We start from the raw sequence: 20,183 nt of genomic DNA on the forward strand, positions 1-20,183 counted from the left end.
ATCGGGCATCATCCGTGCAATGCAAGAAGGGAATCAAGTTGACGCCATATATACGGACCTTTCTGCAGCTTTCGACTATAAACCATGAGATAGTTTTCTTTAAATATCACGAATTGGGCAATTTTTAGGATTTCAGGGCAACATACGATACAGTCAAACGCGCATAACTCTGGCGAACGATGCGCGGTTTTGTGGATAACCTGTCGCAGCTGGTCAAAGCTACCCTGGAGTGAGCGATGCGCTCCGTGTACGTTTCGGGGATATTCTAGAGTCCTTACGGATCGCACCAGAGGGTTGTGTCAAGATGATGGACTATCCTATATGTTGTTTAACACTGCTATTGAGGGTGTACGTGTAACTCGTTGAGTGAGAATCAAAACGAGTGGCAAGATATTCATCAAAAGTAGCCAATTCATCGGCTTCGCAGATGACCTTGACGTTATCAATAAAACCTTTGCTACGCTAGAACCAATCCACGTTAGATTGAAAGCGCTAGCGACGAGGATTGAATGCAGAACTAATGCGACGCAAACCAAAATTATGAAAAGTACAGGTGTAAGAGAGGGCAACGTTTGTTTCTCACGAACAGTGACTATTGATGGCAATAAAGTAGAAGTCGTTCATATATTTGGATTCTCTGGTCATTACCGGTAACAATATGAGTAAGGAGATTCAACGACACGTTCAAGCTGGAATTCCAACGAAAGCTATTGCGGACTATTTTTGTCGGAGTGCAGGTGGACGGATCAAACGTTAAATCAAAAGAAAACATCGTCATTCGTATATTATATTCAAGGAATAGATCGACAATATTCCGCTAAAAGCCAGTAGACAAAAAAATCATTCCAGAATCTCAACCCAACACAAGCTGGTCCCTTTACTCGAACCCCCTCGTTTACCAGTTTACCGTAAGTCACGCTTGCGTGCCGCACCTGTACGCTTCGGTGCGTTCGTTAATCTTAACGAATGTTTGCCGGAGAGTCCAACTTTCGAATATCGGAACGCAACGCTTTGCTTTACCTGCCGATGAGCAAATTTCACTTTATGTTTACCGAAAAGCCTCCGTGCCCGGGAAGCATCCAGGCAATAGACATTACAAAACTTTCCGCAGCACAAGCATTATGGTAATTGTGTAGGAAACTTTCCCAACGCCAACAACAATGCTGCCAGTGCCAGCAACAGTGCCGACAACCGCCGAGCGTGAAGAAAAACTGGCCTCGGGAATTTTCCACAACATTCACCTCATTTTCTGCGCCCACGAAACCGCAACCAAAATTTATAAAGGATACAACCGAATACAGCTTTTTGATTTTTTACATGTTTTTTTTTCTTCTTCGTCGAACCTTGCTGGCATTGACTGTCTCTTCAAAGCAAAGGTGTGGGCTACCAGCACGGGTGCGGGTGGTGGTGGGCGGAAAATGTTGAAGTGAATTCTGTTTTAATTAAATTTAAGGAAATGAAAAAGCCGAAATTAATCCACTTTTTAAGGAAACTCGGCAGTATCGCCGGTATTGGAAGCCGGATGGACGGTGAAAAGATTAGCATTTTACGGTTTGTTAGTTGGTAAGTTACGACGATACGGGAAACGTTCGGCCGGCACGGCCGCCTTGGAGGCCGATTCGTGTTATATGAATGTTTGTTTGCGGCTAACGAGGATGTTCGCTAACTTTTCTAATTTGGCGTTTTATGGGCGAAATTATAACCTTGAACAAATGAAGGTTTTTAAAAAGATCACGGATTTTAGCAGAACTGTTCAAAGAATAGTTGTTCTTCTGACTAGTCACGTCAAAAGGCAATCAACAATCATTTGGATCAGGTTTGATAGGCAGAAAAAACACTGCATATATTTATGATAGTTTTGTAATACTACTTGTTTCACCCCAGGCTGCGGTTACCTATCAAAACATATCCTTTTACCTCAGCAAGAAAAAAACACAACCCAGCCGAGAAAAGTTTAAGACCCGAATCTTGCAAGGCGTCCTTGCAGGGGGCCACTTACCCCTGAATTACGATAAATCAAACGAGAAAGCAATAAAACCCGATATATTTCATATAATACATACCTTCAGAACGCCTATCCAAGGAAAACTTACCCAACGGTGACCGGAAAACTCCACGCAAGTGAACGGAACCGGCAGAAAGTTGTCCCCAGCCCCACTGCTGTCGTAAGGCGGGCGAAGGAATTCCGCCCGCTACCGCATTCATCGAACAATTCGAAACGGGGCGAAAGGAAAGCAACCCAATATCCACTACTTATTGAGTTATGTGGCGACCGGTCAAGTGTCACCCAATATGAATCATTTATTTCAATTACCGGGGTTTTCTTCACCAGCCAGTCGTCAGCATCGACAGTCGACTTTTCTTTCATTGAACTGACGCTGGTTGGTTGGTTGCCTGGCTGGCTGGCTGGCTAGGTTCGCAAGAGTGGGAAAATTGAGATGAAGTTTCAAAAGTTTTGCCCTGCTTCCCCTGTTCCGGTCTGTTTCGTTGGGTCAATTCCAGTGCGACCCAGTGAAAGGGTGGAAGAAGAAACCGTTATTGATACTGTGCCGGAATGCAAACACCAGTCGGGTCTTTTTTTGTTCGCTGGAACTTTTTTCTGGTGTGGAAACTTCGATAGTTGGTTCGGTGGGGTTGGAAGCTCTGCCAGTGCATCGCCAGAGGAATTTGAACTGAGATGCTGTAGTAAATTTTCGATGGTGATACTGTGCAATGTTAATATTTGCAAGTGGAGAGAATCCCGATTTTTTATTATGAAGCATAATTCTATTTAACGAACGAATAAATTTTATGAATTTTAAAAGTTTTGTATTTTTTAAGTTCAAAGCATGTTATAATTAAACTATTTAGTCAATCGTTTAGAACTAAGAATGAACTAAACTAAACTAAACTGGACCTGAAATGACGCGCGTTATTGTATTTTATTCAAAGGTCCTTGCAACCGTTAGCATAAAAACTGTAAATAGAAATAACTAAACTAGAAATAGAAGTAACTAAATAACGTTTACAGAGCAATCATCTCTAAAAAAATTATTAACAGCAAAACTTAAATTAAAAGTCAAATCGCTAACCTCAACCGATATCAATATTCCTGTAGCTGTGGCATCCCGGAATTATTAAATTCCGGATTGCGCTGTCGTTCTGTTGCTCAAACATTACAACGGGATCCACCTCAAAGTCAGTAAATCAAACGTAACACAATAGAACCATTCACTGCGGCAAATTCCGCACCACGCACGCAAACTAATTTTCCCTTCTCCTCAATTGAGCCGTAAATCGTCCGCAGTAAAAGGAGAACGTACAATAATTCACTTTCCCGAAGATTATATCAACCCATAACACTTCAATAATTCATTTAAGCCTATCAAAATTCGATTAGAGCCAGCATTCAATTTGCTCTGTCGATTTTGATCAGATCTGCCAGCTCTGGTGTGTTGAATGAAAAACCCTTTTTTCCACTCCATCGACCCTCTCGGAATCGACTCGGAATCAATTCGGAAAATTTTGTTCGTCTACATCACAAAAGCTGGTAATATGTACTACCAGCAGCTGCGAGAGGAAAAAAATCTACCCCTCCAGTATCGGTTCGAATCACCGAAACATTCCTTCGGTGCTTCGTCTAAAGTGTGAAAGCTCATTGAAATTCACCTCACAGCGATCAGTAAAAGTATTTCCGTTTTCTTTGGGAACGGCATCTCCTCATCACATATCACATACCTACACACACACATACTCACGCACGCGATTTTTTTCCTTGAATTCAATCGCTAGAAAGTCCAAAAACTCTTTCCAGCGAAAGGACGGAACGAAACAGCTAGCATATCATGGGAAACATAGTGATTCCCTTTTAGGTTATTCGCTACGTCCAATACATGCAGCGGAAAGAGAAAGATATTTACTATTTATGGGATTTTCAGAGACTAAAAGAACTAAACCATGATTTGAAATTTTTACTAGAAATTGGAGAGCTTGGCATGGATAGGATACGATACTTCATAAATGGAGCAAGCGCTTACGATAGAATTAGTGAATTGTTTCAATATATTATCAATTGACTATTTACTGTCCTTTGATTTGTATCATAAAAAGTACTAATTTAGCCATTAAGAACATTTTTTGAACAATCTATGACAAACGACCATGCGTCTCCTTTTTATTTGCATTTTATGGAGCTCTATTGATTAATGCTTTGTCATGCAGCGATAAATTCGCTAACTTCTAGGTTATTAATTACATCAATAAATTAACTTATCGAAACGATTTGAAACTTCCAAATTTAAGCAGTTACGGACTAACGGCGAGTATGAGTAGTGCCGTGTTAGAAGACCCTATCATTGCAATGATTTTATGATAGCCCAAATAAGTTTTTCACTATACAATGGCTGACACACGACTTCTCACAACAAGATCCAAAATTAATGGGATTCCATTATCGGTGATACGGTTTGCCAATTTCCCAATTTCGTATCCTTACGCAGAAGCGGGCGGTAGCAGCGAAATAAAACGAGAAGATTAGAGATAGGAGCAACAGACATTTTGCGACCGTGTGGTTGGACCCTATTATACCCACCCGGCAAAGCACGAGGCACGATATTAGCGAATTTCGAACGAAAAAAAAAGATAATTTCACGAGACGTAATTAATGCCTACGAGTTGAGCAAAAGGCGAAAAATAAAAGAGAGGACACACGAGACGAGAGTGGTGGCGGTTGATGACGACGACGAACAAAAGAAACTGCACGTCTTGTGTATAGTTTAAGTAGAGGAAAAAGCTGATTAACTCTTGAATGTCCATCGTGAATCAAATGAAAGGGCCTAATTTATTATCAAATTATATTTTCAATGCAAATAGAATGTTTATTTCTTTAATTTCAGCTAATTAGCTGGAATACCTTACGGATAGTCTACAAATATTTTTGATGCACCACAGGGTAGCAATTTTGGCCCACTTCTCTTTTCTTTTCACATACATAGCTGATAACTTGAAAACCTATCTTGCGGTCCGACAAATCGAGGACTGCAGAATGTTACAAGAACTTCTAGGCTGGTTTAGCAACTGGTACGTCAGAAATTAATTCTTATTGAGTGTCGAGAAAGGTTGCGTTATAACTTTTCATCGCACTAAAAGTGCAATAAAGTTTGTTACGAAATTTTGAAAGCCGAATAGCATGGAACACGTTAAGAATCTTGGAGTAATACTTGACGAGAAAGTCACTATGAAGTCCCACATTTCTTCCATAACTGACAAGTCCAATCGAAGTCTTGGGTTCATATTTAAGTTCGCTGGTGAATTGAAACCCCCACTTTGCTTCAAAGCTCTTCATTTTTATATTATACGGTAGACGTGGGAGTTCACGAGCTTCGTTTGGAACCCGCACCAGTCTGTCTGGGCCGGTAAAGTAGAGAACATACAGCGAAAATTTGTTCGTAATGCGCTTCATCAGTTTCCTTGAATGATCAGCACTAAAGCTTCCTTTATTTAGAATGGAACAAACTTTTGCTCGTATTGTGGCGCTCTTGTTGGACGGATTTGGAAGTTCTTGGCAGGGATGATTCATCCTCAGAAGAAAAAAAGAGAAGAGAAAAATTCAAACTGTTCTCAGTCTTCAACGCGATTTATTCTTCTCCGTTTCATTTTGACTCTTCTCATTCTTGCTGAACGCGGTTGTATGAGGCACCTGCACACTGCGCTACTCATTGAGGAGCAACAGAATGTTAATACACTTTGAATACGTAGATGCGATGCGCTGACGTATGACAACTACGGGTAGTTTTAACATGGGTAGTGCGTTGAGAAAAAACGACGATTGTAAATTGCCATCAGGAAAATATTAATCCATTAATGCAGTTGAATCATGATTCTTACATTTAGTATACATTCAGTTGAGTTTGGCTGCCCGTGAACGCAACTGCATCATATGGTTAGGCATGTCACAATGGCAACAGTGCGAAAAATATTATTTAGAAATGACAACATTGGAACTCCCATGCACTTGCTTCTTGACGCGTACCTGCAGGAAGGTCCCATTATAAACAAAGGTAATTCTCTGCAAAGATTCAAAATTTAACAAAGTTTGATTGCCTTGACGCCTCTTTTCATTTTCACGCTTACTGCTGTACCTACCGAGACGACCGTGAGTGAAGCCGAAAGTTTCTCATTTAAAGAGCGTGTTGAGACTTAGAAGTAAAATCGACCGCACTGGCGGTAGAATTGCATCCTGTAGCAGATTGGTGCTAACGGGCGCACATTTAGACCAGTTTTCTAGCCCTTCTGGCAACCCGTCAGCCGCATAATAATTTCAGTAGCGATCGGACGATAGTCAGTCCAGATCGAACCAGTAGCAAGAGTGAACGCAAAACTTGCGTCTTCGTTATCCTGCAACCAAATATACTTACCACTCTGCAATACTTACCTGTGTAATTAGTTATTAGTTGGACCCGTTTAGCCTGAAATAAATCTCTAAGTTATAGTGCCTAATACGGTGACTTAAGTGATATTCTGTAACAGTGAAATTTCCGATCCACTACCATCCTCTTTGGTGGTTATTATCCAGCAGCCGCCGGCTGTCGTCGTTCCCGCCTGCTATACACGCTTGCTGCCGGCTATCGTCGTTTCCTTTCTTTCTGCAAAATACACAACGTAGGGCAAGCGCCAACATAAAATTGGTGCCGTGACCAGGATTGACTGGTTACTTGCTGTTTGGCGCATCCAGTAGCTGTTTAATTTTTCTACAAGGCTCGATTTATCGGGCGTAAGGTAACGACCTGTCCAATGAAGTTCGCGGGTATCGCAGGTGCCCTTTAGATTCTGCTTTGTTCTTTCATGCTTCACGTGGATCGGAACTGTTCCTGATTGTTCTGCTGGCATCGGCTGGCACTCATCGCTATTGTTCCTGTTGCAAAGTTCCATTGTTCCTGATATAAAGTGCTATTGTTCCCGCCACGAGGCATCATTGTTCCTGCTACAAAGTGCTATTATACTACGAATCACCATTGTTCATAATACAAAGTGACGCTTTCATCGATCTGGACAACAATAGGACTACAATACGACAATTATCTTGCTGTGGCGTCCCAAGCTGTGGGAATTAACGCTTTTCTACCTGCTACGACAAATTCGGAGGATTTTTCGGAATTTTTCACGAGCTGTAGTTCCAGTTTCACTGTGCTGTGGAATTTCTTGGCATTTCTGCATCCTGCTATTCGAACCGGTGAATCCGGTATTCATATTTGTTCCTGTTGGCTGAAATTTATACAAGGCATAATTAGCCTTGGCAAAGGTGAGCACCTTTCCAAGCATTTTTCTACCCTTTTGTGGGTCTACTTGTGGTCTTTCGTTCTGCAGGTCGTTCGGCTGTTTCATATCCAGTTTAATTCATCGTGCCGCTCATCAACATGGCGGATCAACCACTAGAAAGGCAGCTGCGTTCCCGGAGATCTACGCTGCTAGCATCGCTGGGTCGGGCAGAGGCTTTTGATGCTGATTTCGACGTTCAACGAGACCAAACGCAGGTAACATTAAGGTTACAATATCTTTCCGGAATATGGGATAACTTAGAGGCCGTGCAGGCTCAATTAGAGGACATTGAAGCCAGTCCAGAGGGTCAAGCGGAGCATGCAGCGGCACGTGCCGATTTTGAATCCCGTCTCTTCGCAATAAAAGCCAGTCTAATTTCGAAATTGCCTTCTGTTCCTGCTAGTCAGAGCCCTCAGCCCTCTCGGTCTTCCTCCACTCTCTCGGGCATCAAGTTGCCAAAAATTTCTCTTCCGGAATTCGATGGTGACTATAAGCAGTGGCTCGCCTTTCACGACACTTTCCTAGCGTTGATACATTCCAACAGTGAAGTTCCGGATATTCAAAAGTTTCATTACCTGCGTGCAGCTGTAAAGGGAGAAGCTGCTAAATTGATCGAATCGATTGGAATTAGCTCTGCCAACTACGCTTTGGCCTGGCAGACATTAGAGGGGCGTTATTCCAACGATTATTTACTTAAAAAACGGCATCTGCAGGCACTCTTCGACATTCCGTGCATGAAAAAGGAGTCCGCTACAACGTTACATGGGTTAGTAGACGAGTTCGAGCGGTACGTTAAAATTCTTCATCAACTGGGCGAGCCAACCGATTCGTGGGGTACCATCTTGGAGCATCTTCTGTGTACCCGCCTGCATGACAGCACTCTTCGGGAATGGGAAAACCATGCCTCGACCGTAGAGAATCCTGATTACACCTGCTTAATCGATTTCCTCCAAAGAAGGACCAGAGTTTTGGATTCAATATCAGTGAATCATAACCACGCTTCCAATCCTGCTTCTGTTACGCCAGCTAACACGTCAAAGCGACCCTTTTACTCGCAATATCGTTTGTCTTCCTACTCTTCTACAGCAAATTCAGTAGGATCCAAACCCACAGAAAGATGTGGTGTTTGCGGTCAACCGCACATGGCGATAAAATGCCCAAAGTTCAACCAGCTTACGTTTGGAGAACGTCAGCAACTCGTTCAATCCAAGCGACTTTGTCATAATTGTTTAAAAACTGGCCACATGGTTCGCAATTGTTTATCCAACTCCAGTTGTCATAAATGCAATCGTCGTCATCATACTCTACTGCATTCTACGCAAGGTGACGGATCACGAAGGATCATCGAAGCAACTGCTTCAAGTTCTACTCTACCGGAGAATTCTCAACCTGACGAATTTACTACAGCAACCGCGTCAGCCCAGTCTTCAGTTCCAGCTACCGAAAATGTTCCAGAAGTGGAAGTCAGCTCCGCTGTCCAGCATCCAAGAGAGAATGTTTTCCTGCTCACCGTGATCGTGAAGGTAATCGACGCCTTCGGACATACGCATCTGGCTCGCGCTCTGTTGGACAGCGCATCGCAGCCAAATCTCATCACAGATCGAATGGCTCAAATTCTTCGCTTAAGAAGGGATCGTGTTAATGTTACCGTACAGGGAGCCGGTAAACTTTGTAAGCCGGTTCGGGAATCAGTTTTTGCCCAAATCCATTCTAGACGGGATGATTTTTCTTGCGGTGTAAGTTTTCTAGTAATGGATAAGGTAACGGCAAATCTTCCTTCTCAGGATATTTCTACAACTGGATGGAAAATTCCCAAGGGATTGTTCCTGGCAGATCCATCGTTCAACAAGAGTCAACCAATCGATATGGTATTAGGAGCCAGACATTTCTATTCGTTCTTTCCCAGTTCTGCGCGTATTCAGTTGGACAAAAATCTACCGCTTTTAGTAGACAGCGTCTTCGGATGGACTATTGTTGGCTCTGCAAGTCCTGTTCTTTCTTCACCAGTTTCTTCTTCGGCAGTCTGCAATACCGTATTAGTTTCGAATACCTCTCTGGAAGACAGCATCGAACGTTTTTGGAAAACCGAAGAACTTACCACTGAAGGCTACTACTCGGTTGAGGAGACGCAATGTGAAACCCTGTACCAGGCTACTGTTTCCCGAAATCCTGAAGGACGCTATTTTGTACGCTACCCCAAGAAACCTGACTTCGAATCAATGTTAGGTGAGTCAAAATCTGCTGCTATGAGACGATTTGAATTACTTGAAAGACGGCTGCAGCGAAACCCACTACTTAAAGATGATTATCACCAGTTCATGCGAGAGTATCTCTCCCTTGGCCATATGCAGTTGGTCAAAGAGGACGAAGAACACAACTCTCGAGCCTATTATTTACCTCACCACCCCGTAATTAAGGAAGCAAGTTCGACAACCAAGGTTCGAGTCGTTTTCGACGGCTCTGCAAAAACTTCTACCGGTTTCTCGCTTAATGAAGCTCTTTGCGTAGGCCCCGTGGTGCAGGACGATCTTCTCACAATCATCTTACGGTTTCGCACATTCCCAGTTGCTCTAGTCGGAGATATTGCTAAAATGTACAGACAAATATGCGTTCATCCGGAAGATACCCCGTTGCAGCGCATTTTATGGCGCTTTTCATCAGAATCACCTGTACAAACCTACGAATTGCTAACTGTAACTTATGGTTTAGCTCCTTCATCATTTCTTGCGACCCGTACTCTCCAGCAGCTAGCGACAGACGAAGGTGAACCATATCAGGCCGGTGCACAGGCTCTTAAGAAATGTCCTTATGTCGACGGTTTCATTGGTGGGGCACAAACAGTCGAAGAAGCCACCCAGTTTCAGAAAGGTGAAACCGTCTCAAAACAATCCTCCATTCACCTGATGAGCCCGTTTTTAGACCCAGAGAGAGTGTTGAGAGTAGGAGGCCGTCTTAATTTGTCCCAGTTACCCTATCAAGCAAAGCATCCGGCTTTAATTCCCGCTAACCACCCGCTTACCCGGATGATAGCTGAACATTACCACCGTAAATTGCTTCACGGCGGCGGGCGCCTGCTGTTAAGTACAATTCGAGAGGAATTTTGGCCGCCAAGAGGCCGCAAACTAGTTCAAAGCATCGTCAGAAATTGTTTTCGTTGCACACGCCTCAATCCAGTACCTGCCCAGCAACAAATCGGTCAATTACCAGCTCCGAGAATAATCCCAAGTCGTCCATTCAGTATCACCGGCATTGACTACGCTGGCCCACTGTATCTTCGTCCGATTCATAAGCGTGCAGCACCTGCCAAATCTTACCTGTGCGTCTTTGTGTGCTTCTCAACCAAAGCAGTGCACTTAGAATTGGTGAATGACCTGTCCACCCAAGCATTCCTGTGTTGCCTCCGAAGGTTCATCGCCCGGCGTGGCTGTCCTGCGCATATCCATTCTGACAATGGTAAAAATTTCGAAGGTGCAAAGAACGAACTGGCTGAACTTTTCACTATGCTGCACAATAAATCACAGCAGAATGAAATAGTTTCCTGTTGCGCTGAAGAAGGCATCACCTGGCATCTAATACCGCCCAAAGCGCCGCACTTTGGGGGCCTTTGGGAATCAGCCGTTAAAGTGGCCAAGAAACATCTATTTCGACAGCTAGGACCGACTCGCCTAACGTTTGAGAGCATGTGTACTATTTTGACACAAATTGAGGCGATAATGAACTCCCGTCCCCTGCTTCCCATGACAGAAGATCCGAACGACTTAGCCGCACTCACACCTGGACACTTTCTTATCGGATCATCCCTGCAAGCCCTGCCCGACCCAGATCTTAACGACATACCTGTGAACCGACTCGACCACTATCAGCAGCTGCAGTTGCATGTGCAGCAATTTTGGATCCATTGGCGAAAGGAGTATCTACAAGAACTACAGAAAGACACCAGAGGATGGAAACGAAATGATGAAATAGTTCCCGGCAGAATGGTCATCATTGTCGACGAACTGCAACCACCGATTCGCTGGCCGTTAGGGCGAATACAAGCTGTTATGCCCGGAAAGGATCAGCTGGCACGAGTTGTTTCAGTCCGCACTACTCGTGGAATTATCACTCGTCCGATTGCAAAAATTTGCCTGTTGCCGTGTTCTCCAGTACCAGCCAGCACTTCACAAGATTCACCAATGGCCAACAACCCACAACCAGCCCAACGCAGTTCGGATATGTCGTCAGAATGAACTAACGAGAGAAGAAATAGTGTTAGAATTATAAAAACCAACCTGTATTACTAGTTAGTTAAAATTTATGTTACTTGTTTACATTTTTTGTTGAACATGATTGTTCAAGGCGGCGGGTATGTTGAGACTTAGAAGTAAAATCGACCGCACTGGCGGTAGAATTGCATCCTGTAGCAGATTGGTGCTAACGGGCGCACATTTAGACCAGTTTTCTAGCCCTTCTGGCAACCCGTCAGCCGCATAATAATTTCAGTAGCGATCGGACGATAGTCAGTCCAGATCGAACCAGTAGCAAGAGTGAACGCAAAACTTGCGTCTTCGTTATCCTGCAACCAAATATACTTACCACTCTGCAATACTTACCTGTGTAATTAGTTATTAGTTGGACCCGTTTAGCCTGAAATAAATCTCTAAGTTATAGTGCCTAATACGGTGACTTAAGTGATATTCTGTAACAGTGAAATTTCCGATCCACTACCATCCTCTTTGGTGGTTATTATCCAGCAGCCGCCGGCTGTCGTCGTTCCCGCCTGCTATACACGCTTGCTGCCGGCTATCGTCGTTTCCTTTCTTTCTGCAAAATACACAACGTAGGGCAAGCGCCAACAGAGCGCAATAAGAAGTTTTTCTGCGCGTCAGTTTTTCTCTTTATGTTTAGTCTGTTTCTCATTGTGTGGATTTATTTCTCATATCCGAAAGCAGTTCTGCTCATTGTGTTGAAAAAAAAAGTTGCACTTTTTGCACAATGAGTGAGGAAATAACAAGCCTGGTTCTTGGCATTAGTAAACTGGCTCCTGACGGCAACAGGGTGTACTAGCCTGTCATAGTGTTCGTAAAGCGTTCTCACAGGCACACGTTTGATTGTCACTAACACTTGCGAAAAATGAGAAGCCGATACAAAGACTATGATAGTCTATATCCTCCTAACGCCAGTAGATAGTGCTGAAGGCATAGTTTTTACTCATGTATGGGGAAATCAAAGACTGGCGTATTTACTTCCTTTAATAATCTATAATCTAGGCTAGTTACACAGCTGAAATTGCCCAGAAATACCGTATGATGCGTTATCAAACGATATAAGGAAACATTGACGACGTTTCGGAAGTCTTAAGCTAATCATCGGAGGGGAACTGTCGATCGGCAACTGCGTGGTAAGATTTTAAAGACCATCAAGAGGAATCCCAATCTGTCGGACCGTGATTTGGCCAGAAAATTCGGTGAGGAGAATTTGACTCCAAGAAGCAATCAAGTCGTATCGAGTGAGAAAACAGCCAAGCCGAACCATAAAACAGAATAGTGTGGCCAAAATCCGTGCTCGAAAGTTATATGACCGAGTGCTAACCAGGGTGTCTTCTGATAGACGATGAAACCTATGTCGAGGCTGATTTCGGGCAAATGACAGGACAAAAATTTTACCTGGCAACGGCTCGGGGAGATGTTCCAAGCAAATTTAAATTTGGTTTTGCCGACTAATTTGCACGAAAATTTATGATTTGGCAGGGTATTTGCAGCTGTGGTAGAAAAACGAAAGTTTTCGTTACAAATAAGACAATGGGCCGTATGAATAAAACAGTTTGCTTTGCTTCATCCATAAGATTTACACGGGAAAAGCAAAGCAAACTGGTTTATTCATGCGGGCTAATGACGCAGTACCAAAAGGAGTGTCTCCAAAAACGAATTTTGCCGTTCATTCGATCCCACCACCATCCCGTGATGTTTTGGCCAAATTTGACAAGCTGTCATGACAGCAAAGCCGTTCAATAATGGTATGCAGAGAAAGGGGTCCAGTTTGTTCTGAAATACCTTAACCCACCCAATTGCCTCCAATTCCGCCCTATTGAGAAATACTGGGCAATCATGAAGAGGAGACTCAAGGCAAAGGGAAAAGTTGTCAAAGACATCAATCAGATGAAGACCTTGGTGGAATAAGATGTGTGCGCCGCCTAATGAGCCATATTACAGGACAAGTCCGAGAATTCCTTCGAAACCGTGACAAATAATTTTATCCGTATTTTTTCTTAAAAGTATGAAGAAAATTAATATTTTTTGAAACGATGGTTCTACAATTGATGAAGGGACGGTAGGGGAAAGAAATGAAAATTTTTGGTGAAGGAGAGAAGAGCGGAAAGGAGGGGGAGGGGGATATGGGTAGCTACGCTTGACAAGTAGTCATTTTGACTCCTACCTTTTGTCCAATGCTGGAAGGTGCATGAGTCGAACCAAGCTATAATCTGAGATTATAACCGGATTTGAACTCACAACACCCGCCAGGGCATGTGGTTCGCTGGTACTTGAACCTTTGAACCATAGAGGCGCTGGACAAAAGGAGACCGCAAAATCCACTTCTCAAGAATAGCGACGCGTTTAGTTGGGTTATCGACACATATTGTGCCCTTCCTACATCTATTGCAGAATTACCACCGAGCGAGAAGTTTAAATCTAACTCGTTTTTACTTTCAGGACGCTGGCATAGTGTCGTCGTTGAATTGTATTGAATGTAACACCGCAGAAATGGTATTCGTTGCGTTGAGGTGAAGATGAAGCACAGCGTGCTCGATGGTTAGACCAAGTGAAGCAAGCTGTGGAAAATGAGGGACATTCGAGAAAATGGAGACGGACAGCTATGACCCGAGTTTGTTGGCGAGGCATTCACCTGCAGGTGAAATCCTAATGGACATCGCACCAGGGTAAGCAAATAAGCACTTGAATTCCGAGCCTCGGACGGTGGAACCGTCAAAGAGCAATGAACCGGCATCAAGAACGCCTTCATCATGACCAGTGACGAAACCCTCGGCAAAGCACGGAGCGGGCGGAGTGAGCAGATTTCGGATGAAACTTGCAGGAAGATCGATAAATGGAGAGCAGGAAAAGCCGGCATTAAGCCAGCGCGAACCAGATCGGCTAAGACAGCTGTCCGTTAACGATATGCTGAACTGGAGAGAGCTATTACTTAAACGAGCTTGTAAACGGGACTAGAAAGCCTGGGATAACTTCCTAGACTCTATGCTCCCTAGCTCTAGTGATATCCGTTTGTTGTACGATATTTATCGCCGCTTTGATGGTGCCAGGATGAATACAAACATGCCGCTAAAGGACAGAGATGGTCAGCTACTGCCTGACCGTACGGAACAGCTTGAGCGATGAACTGAACATTTTAAACAACTCTTCCGCGTTGCAAACGTCAGAGACCAACCAAACCAACGGCATGTGACGGTAACCGTTCTTCGCATTAATCGCGTCAACTCTGAAGCGCCATCGCTGAATGAAATTGAAGCTGCCATCAAGTGTATGAAATCCAATAGAGCGCAAGGGATAGACTGTAATTCAGCCGAAATGCTCAAAGCTGACCCATTTTTGTCATCCCATATGATGCATCAGCTTTTCAGCAATATATGGGAAGCCGCAACTTTTCCGGTGGACTGGATGCAGGGTTATTGGTCAAAGTCCCTGAAAAAGTAGACCTAACTGAATGCGGTAACTGGTGTGGCATCAAGTTGCTCTGTTTTACTCTCAAAGTACTCTGTAAGGTAATTCTCAACCGAATCCAGAAGAAGATCAACGCTGCTCTCCGGCGATAGCAAGCTGGATTCCTTGCTGCCCGATCATGTGTAGACCATGTCACAACGTTCCGCATTATACTGGAGCACATCAATGTATTGCAGGACTCTTTTCTGCCGGTATTCGTTGACTTCGGAAAAGCGTTTGAGCGAATGAGCCACGAAAACATCTCGGATCCCAGATTTGCTGGTTCATCTCATCGAGACACAGTACTAGGCGTTCTCGCCATGAGCCTATAGGGTTACTGCTGGTGTGAGACCGATCTTCATATTATCACCGATGTTTCTCTACGTTATGGATGAGACATTAGTTGCAGTGATTGACAATATACCAAATCGAGGTTTGCATTGGAATTCACTAACGAAGGGGCAGCTAAATGATTTCGACCTAGCCGTCGACATTGTCTTGCTCGCACAACGCGATATGCAGAGCAAGTTAAATGACCTCTCCGGGAGCTCCCAGGCTATGCCTGCGAAAGGTAGTGCGTCTCAGCGGAGATGACGCTAAAACTGCAGGTGTTTATTAATCGCTGCCTGTCATACATCATTCGTGCCTGGTGGCCAGACAACTGGATGTCTAATGAGGAACTCCATCGTCGATGTCATCAACGGCCGATAGATAGCCAGGGCCGGCGCTCCCCTTAAGCAAAACAAGCAGCTGCTTGGAGCTCCACTTCGAGGTGGCGCCATTTTGCCTACATTAAATAAAACTGTAGCATTAAATAAATAAGTGGTTAATTTAAAACTTTCTTCCTTCTCCTTTAGCAGCATAAAGCCGGGATGGCAAGTGGTGTATCTAGAGATAATGTCCGCTGTATTGGGTCCTGGGCAAAAGAAGAAGTTGGGCTTGTCGCTCGACCTGAATGGCCCTTAAGGCCGATGAAGTTCTAGAAGAGAACATAGATTCACTGCATGGACATCCGGTAGTCTTGCGACGTGACCGACCCATCGTACTCTCCCAACTTTTGATAAGTGTACTTTGAGAATCATTCCAAGTAGTGCCTGCAGTGCATGGTTCATACGCCTGCGCCATTCTTCGCTTTCCGTTTGTGCTCCACCTCCTCTTGATGAAAATGTATTCGCAACAAAACGTTCTAGTGAACACGCCGGCATAAGCATTCCTTTCGGACCTCCGCTCTTGCTTATTCATACACTGTAACGACTTTTGCGAGTATGCATTTAGCTAACAGCCACGGTCGTCGCTCTCGCACGTTATTGCAGCCTGAGCAACTGATACCGATCACTCGCGAGGACTCGCACTCCTACCCGCGTGTAGAATCGAGGGCGTAAGACGAAGAAGAAAACAAAAAGTAATGCAAAATCTGTATCTCAGTGTACCGCCAGCCTTCACGGGCAGCTGGCTGATCACGAGTTGTTTGCCTCATGAGTGGTTATGCGGAAAAACGCTACGAGACTGGGCGTTTGCGAGTGTGTAAGTAGTAAAATGTCTGCACATAGCAACGATGGCTGTTTTTTATTTGTTCTAGGGGTGCGTGAAGCGACAAATTGGCTAGCGCCGGCCCTGCTGATAGCAACAGGAGTTTATAAACGTAGATAAGCACTTGACAAGAATCCGCATGGACAACATAGAGGAGGTACATCTAGAGACTCATGACGTTTCAGTTTCGCCAACACCAGCCGGGCTGTACACGAGAACCTGTCCTGGCGACAGGTGAAAATCATGAAGGGTAACTGTCGGTAGTGGAGATCTCTGATTCCATCTCTTTGTTCAGTCGAACCGGTGGACATGGACACAGTAAGTGAATAAGTACTTTTGCAGAAGCACGTTCTACAGTGGTTCAAAAAAACTAATTTGTTTCGGTTATAAAGTAGCACGCAGCGTTTGATTCAATCCAGCGAAGTATACTTTGGCATATAACCAGAACAATTGAATGTTTTCCCGCTAAAACTAAGTGATAGATTTTAACGGTTCAAACATCGTTCGATACGACCTATGTCAGATTAATCACAGAAATGAAATAAAAAATTTAGTAATAAGTTGGAATCAGTAGTTTTGGGTTTAGCAGCAAGAGTCCTTAATAATTAGATTTCCATAGTGCAACTTTAACTATTTGAAAAGTTATTCTCTAAAAGAACTCTGGTGTTGAATTTCCACTTAAATTGACACAGGCAGCAAAGAGTTACTTTTCAGCATACGAAAAAGGGTAACGTTTATTATTTCAATCTTCTCTTTTCGGTGTGCTAACACTATATCTTGTTGAGGTTTGCAATATTTTTTTTTCTCTCCCTTTTCTGCTTAGGGACGGATCGCATAAACAAGCGCCCAATTTAGAGTTTAACAGATGAACGATTCAACACCCGTCAGAAATGAAATTGGCAACATTCGAGAAGACGATAAGAATCCGAACGAAGGAAAATAATTCGAATGGGAGTGTGTAGTCTGATGATAGCATTGATTAAAATTCGCGGTTAGGGTGAAAAAATAAAAAAAAGGTTAAAAGGATCGGCGTGCCCGAGTTGGGGAATTCTCGAGTTGGAGCTGAAATAAATGAGCGTTAATATCGAAGAAAGCGGGCATTATCATCATAGGGATAATCATATGCTTCCGTTGAAGAATGTTTAATTAAACCATTCTCGGAATTTTCGAAACCAGCGCTAGTCGAAGTTTCTTGCTATTCGACACACCTGCACTTTCCAATAAGGCTAATTGGCTCACGCAGGTGGTAAACATTTGATTAATTTGTTTTCAACGCGATTATGCAAATGACTTGCACACATATTTTCACCGAAGCGCAGCCCAGATGCCGCAAATGATTGATTTATTCGCTGAATCATGAATATAATTGCCGGAGTGCGAATTTCAACCATTGTATCATCCATCCTACGGCACCTCATTCTGGCCGTGAAACGAAGAATTCGCCCAGTCACCCCCACAGACCCCTAGCTGGCGGGGTTTAACTCATTTCAACAACGTATTTGAATTTCCAAACGGAGATTTTCGCCAGATTAAAAAAATAGTGTGAGAAAAATAGAGGACAGATCATCCGATGGCGAGTGCACAACGGCACCAACAAGACAATGAAACCATAATTTGCATACATAATTGTCTCGTGGGACTCGTGCTCATTTACATATGAAGAGAGAGAAATGCGCTGGTGGACGGTCATATAATTTAATTGGAAGAATTCTGGGCTGCGACGCTGTTTTAGTCACACCAGCACTAATTACGGTTAGAATACTATAACTACTCGATGACCCTTTTCGCTTAAGGTCTGATGTTCGAAGTTGTTCGGTTCTATGTTCCTGCTGGAGAATGGACTTGAAGATGCCGCTTCTATATTGCACCTTTCTTTTCACTCAGAATTTATTGACCTACATAATAATTTTTTTTTTTTTCAAAAGGAACTAGACTTCTAGAAAAATTGTTTTTGGGATAGTTTTACTAGAAGAATTTAAATCTCAAATTATTAATACTTGGAACCCACTATGCTGCGTGAATCGATAAATTTTAAGTGATAGAGGAAATCCCTGATCTTCCCTATTAGTTGAAATTTATGCGGAAATTGCTTCCAGAAGGCTATGGAATTCGAGGCAATTAGAGACATAAATCTTCGATGTGTTAGGCCGATTGTAATAGGGCTTTAAGGTTTCGAAAACTGAAACAAGAAACAATGATAAACGATAACATTTCCAGGTAATTCCGATGACATTTTACAGTTTGAAAGCACTTTTCCGTTTTTTCTCTTCGTCTTAGGTCCTAAAACTTACCCAAATCCAGTGTCTCGACGTGCAAAAACACCTCGAGGAAGATGAGCACCAGCACGAATTTGTTCCACCAGGTGACGGCGTTGACGAGCACTTCCGGCGATCGAATGACTGCCATTTTTCGCGTGGAACCTGTGTTCTAATGTTGAGAGCTCAACCTACACCGACAGCAACCTAATTTGCACTTACTGATCCGACACTTCCGACAGTGGCACAATTCGTGACCACGGCGACCTGACGTGGACCTCGTGTGTGGTGTGTATGTGTGCTGTGGGCTGCACCGGAGGCGGTCGGCGGTTTGTCGTCGTCAATATGATTTCTGTTCGGTATTAAACTTTGTGCGGTTCACCGTCGTTTGGCATGTTGCTTCCTTCGGCTAGCCACGGTCTGTAAACGGAGAAAACAGAGAGAAAAGAGGAAAATTTAATTTGTGCCATATGTTCGGAGAGTCATGAAAAGCAAACGGTTCACGCGAATCAGATTTCATGCCGCTCATTGTGGGTTCGAGAGCCCGACTAGGGTCTAAATTTAGCAGTAAACCATCAGCCGTTTAGCATGACACAATTTGTAGCTCCGACCGTGCAATTAATATTAATTGAGAACAGACTTTTAAGCGAAATGGAGTGCACACTGCAAACGATTTTGGCAAGTTCCAAACTTCAAGCTGCACTCGTTTCGCATGGAATATGCCAATCTTCATTTGCAGCAATTTGAAACAAAGAAATCGGTTGGCTTACAAAGTTCAAGGTTTTTAACTTTTATATGAGTTAAATCCGGTGCAAAATATTACAACTTTGAATCGTCGGGACAGTCATATAAACCTTATGTACTAGGCAGGCTTCCAGGAGCCGCCAAGCCGTTCTTCCGTATTTAATTACATCGAATAAGCGATATCGTAAATTTTAATTAAATTCATCTTTACGATACTGCCGGTGCGTTGGTCTTGCCCTAAACTGAGAGGCAGTCTTGATCATCGTTCGCCATTTGGGTCGTACGCAAACACAGGCACACTCACACATACACGCACATACACACTTCACCCGGTGCAAAGCGATGCACACATTTCGCCTGCAAGATCCGCCCGTTTGCACCATTTGTCGTCAATCGGTGCGAAGACGAACTTTCCCCTTCCCGGCAGACCAGGTCGAAAGGTGCCACCAGAGATGCCAGCCAGCGGCGCGTTGCTGATTGCGGCCACCGTCAAGCGGGGTTGCTTTAGGCAGTGAAGGAAATAATTGTGTATATAAACCAGATCGTACATTTTATTTGTTCAAACAACCTGCGCTTTGTGGAAAATTATTTCATTTGAGAATAAAACCAGTTTGAATGGACAAAATTGGAAATATTCGCTTTTCATTGAATAAATTAGTCTCAA

General features: G+C 43.6%; 1 protein-coding gene across 1 annotated transcript in view; it reads right to left on the bottom strand.

Moving 5' to 3' along the window:
• The window catches only part of LOC128744517 (discoidin domain-containing receptor tyrosine kinase B), a 672,699-nt gene that overhangs the window by 378,237 nt on the left and 274,279 nt on the right, over nucleotides 1-20,183 (bottom strand). Inside the window, exon 2 of the mRNA XM_053841578.1 lies at nucleotides 18,812-19,195. Coding sequence (XP_053697553.1) covers nucleotides 18,812-18,926 — 115 coding nt within the window. The 5' untranslated portion in view covers nucleotides 18,927-19,195. The remainder of the gene's footprint in view (nucleotides 1-18,811; nucleotides 19,196-20,183) is intronic.

The sequence above is a fragment of the Sabethes cyaneus genome, chromosome 3 (assembly GCF_943734655.1).
Source record: "Sabethes cyaneus chromosome 3, idSabCyanKW18_F2, whole genome shotgun sequence".
Lineage (NCBI taxonomy): Eukaryota > Metazoa > Arthropoda > Insecta > Diptera > Culicidae > Sabethes > Sabethes cyaneus.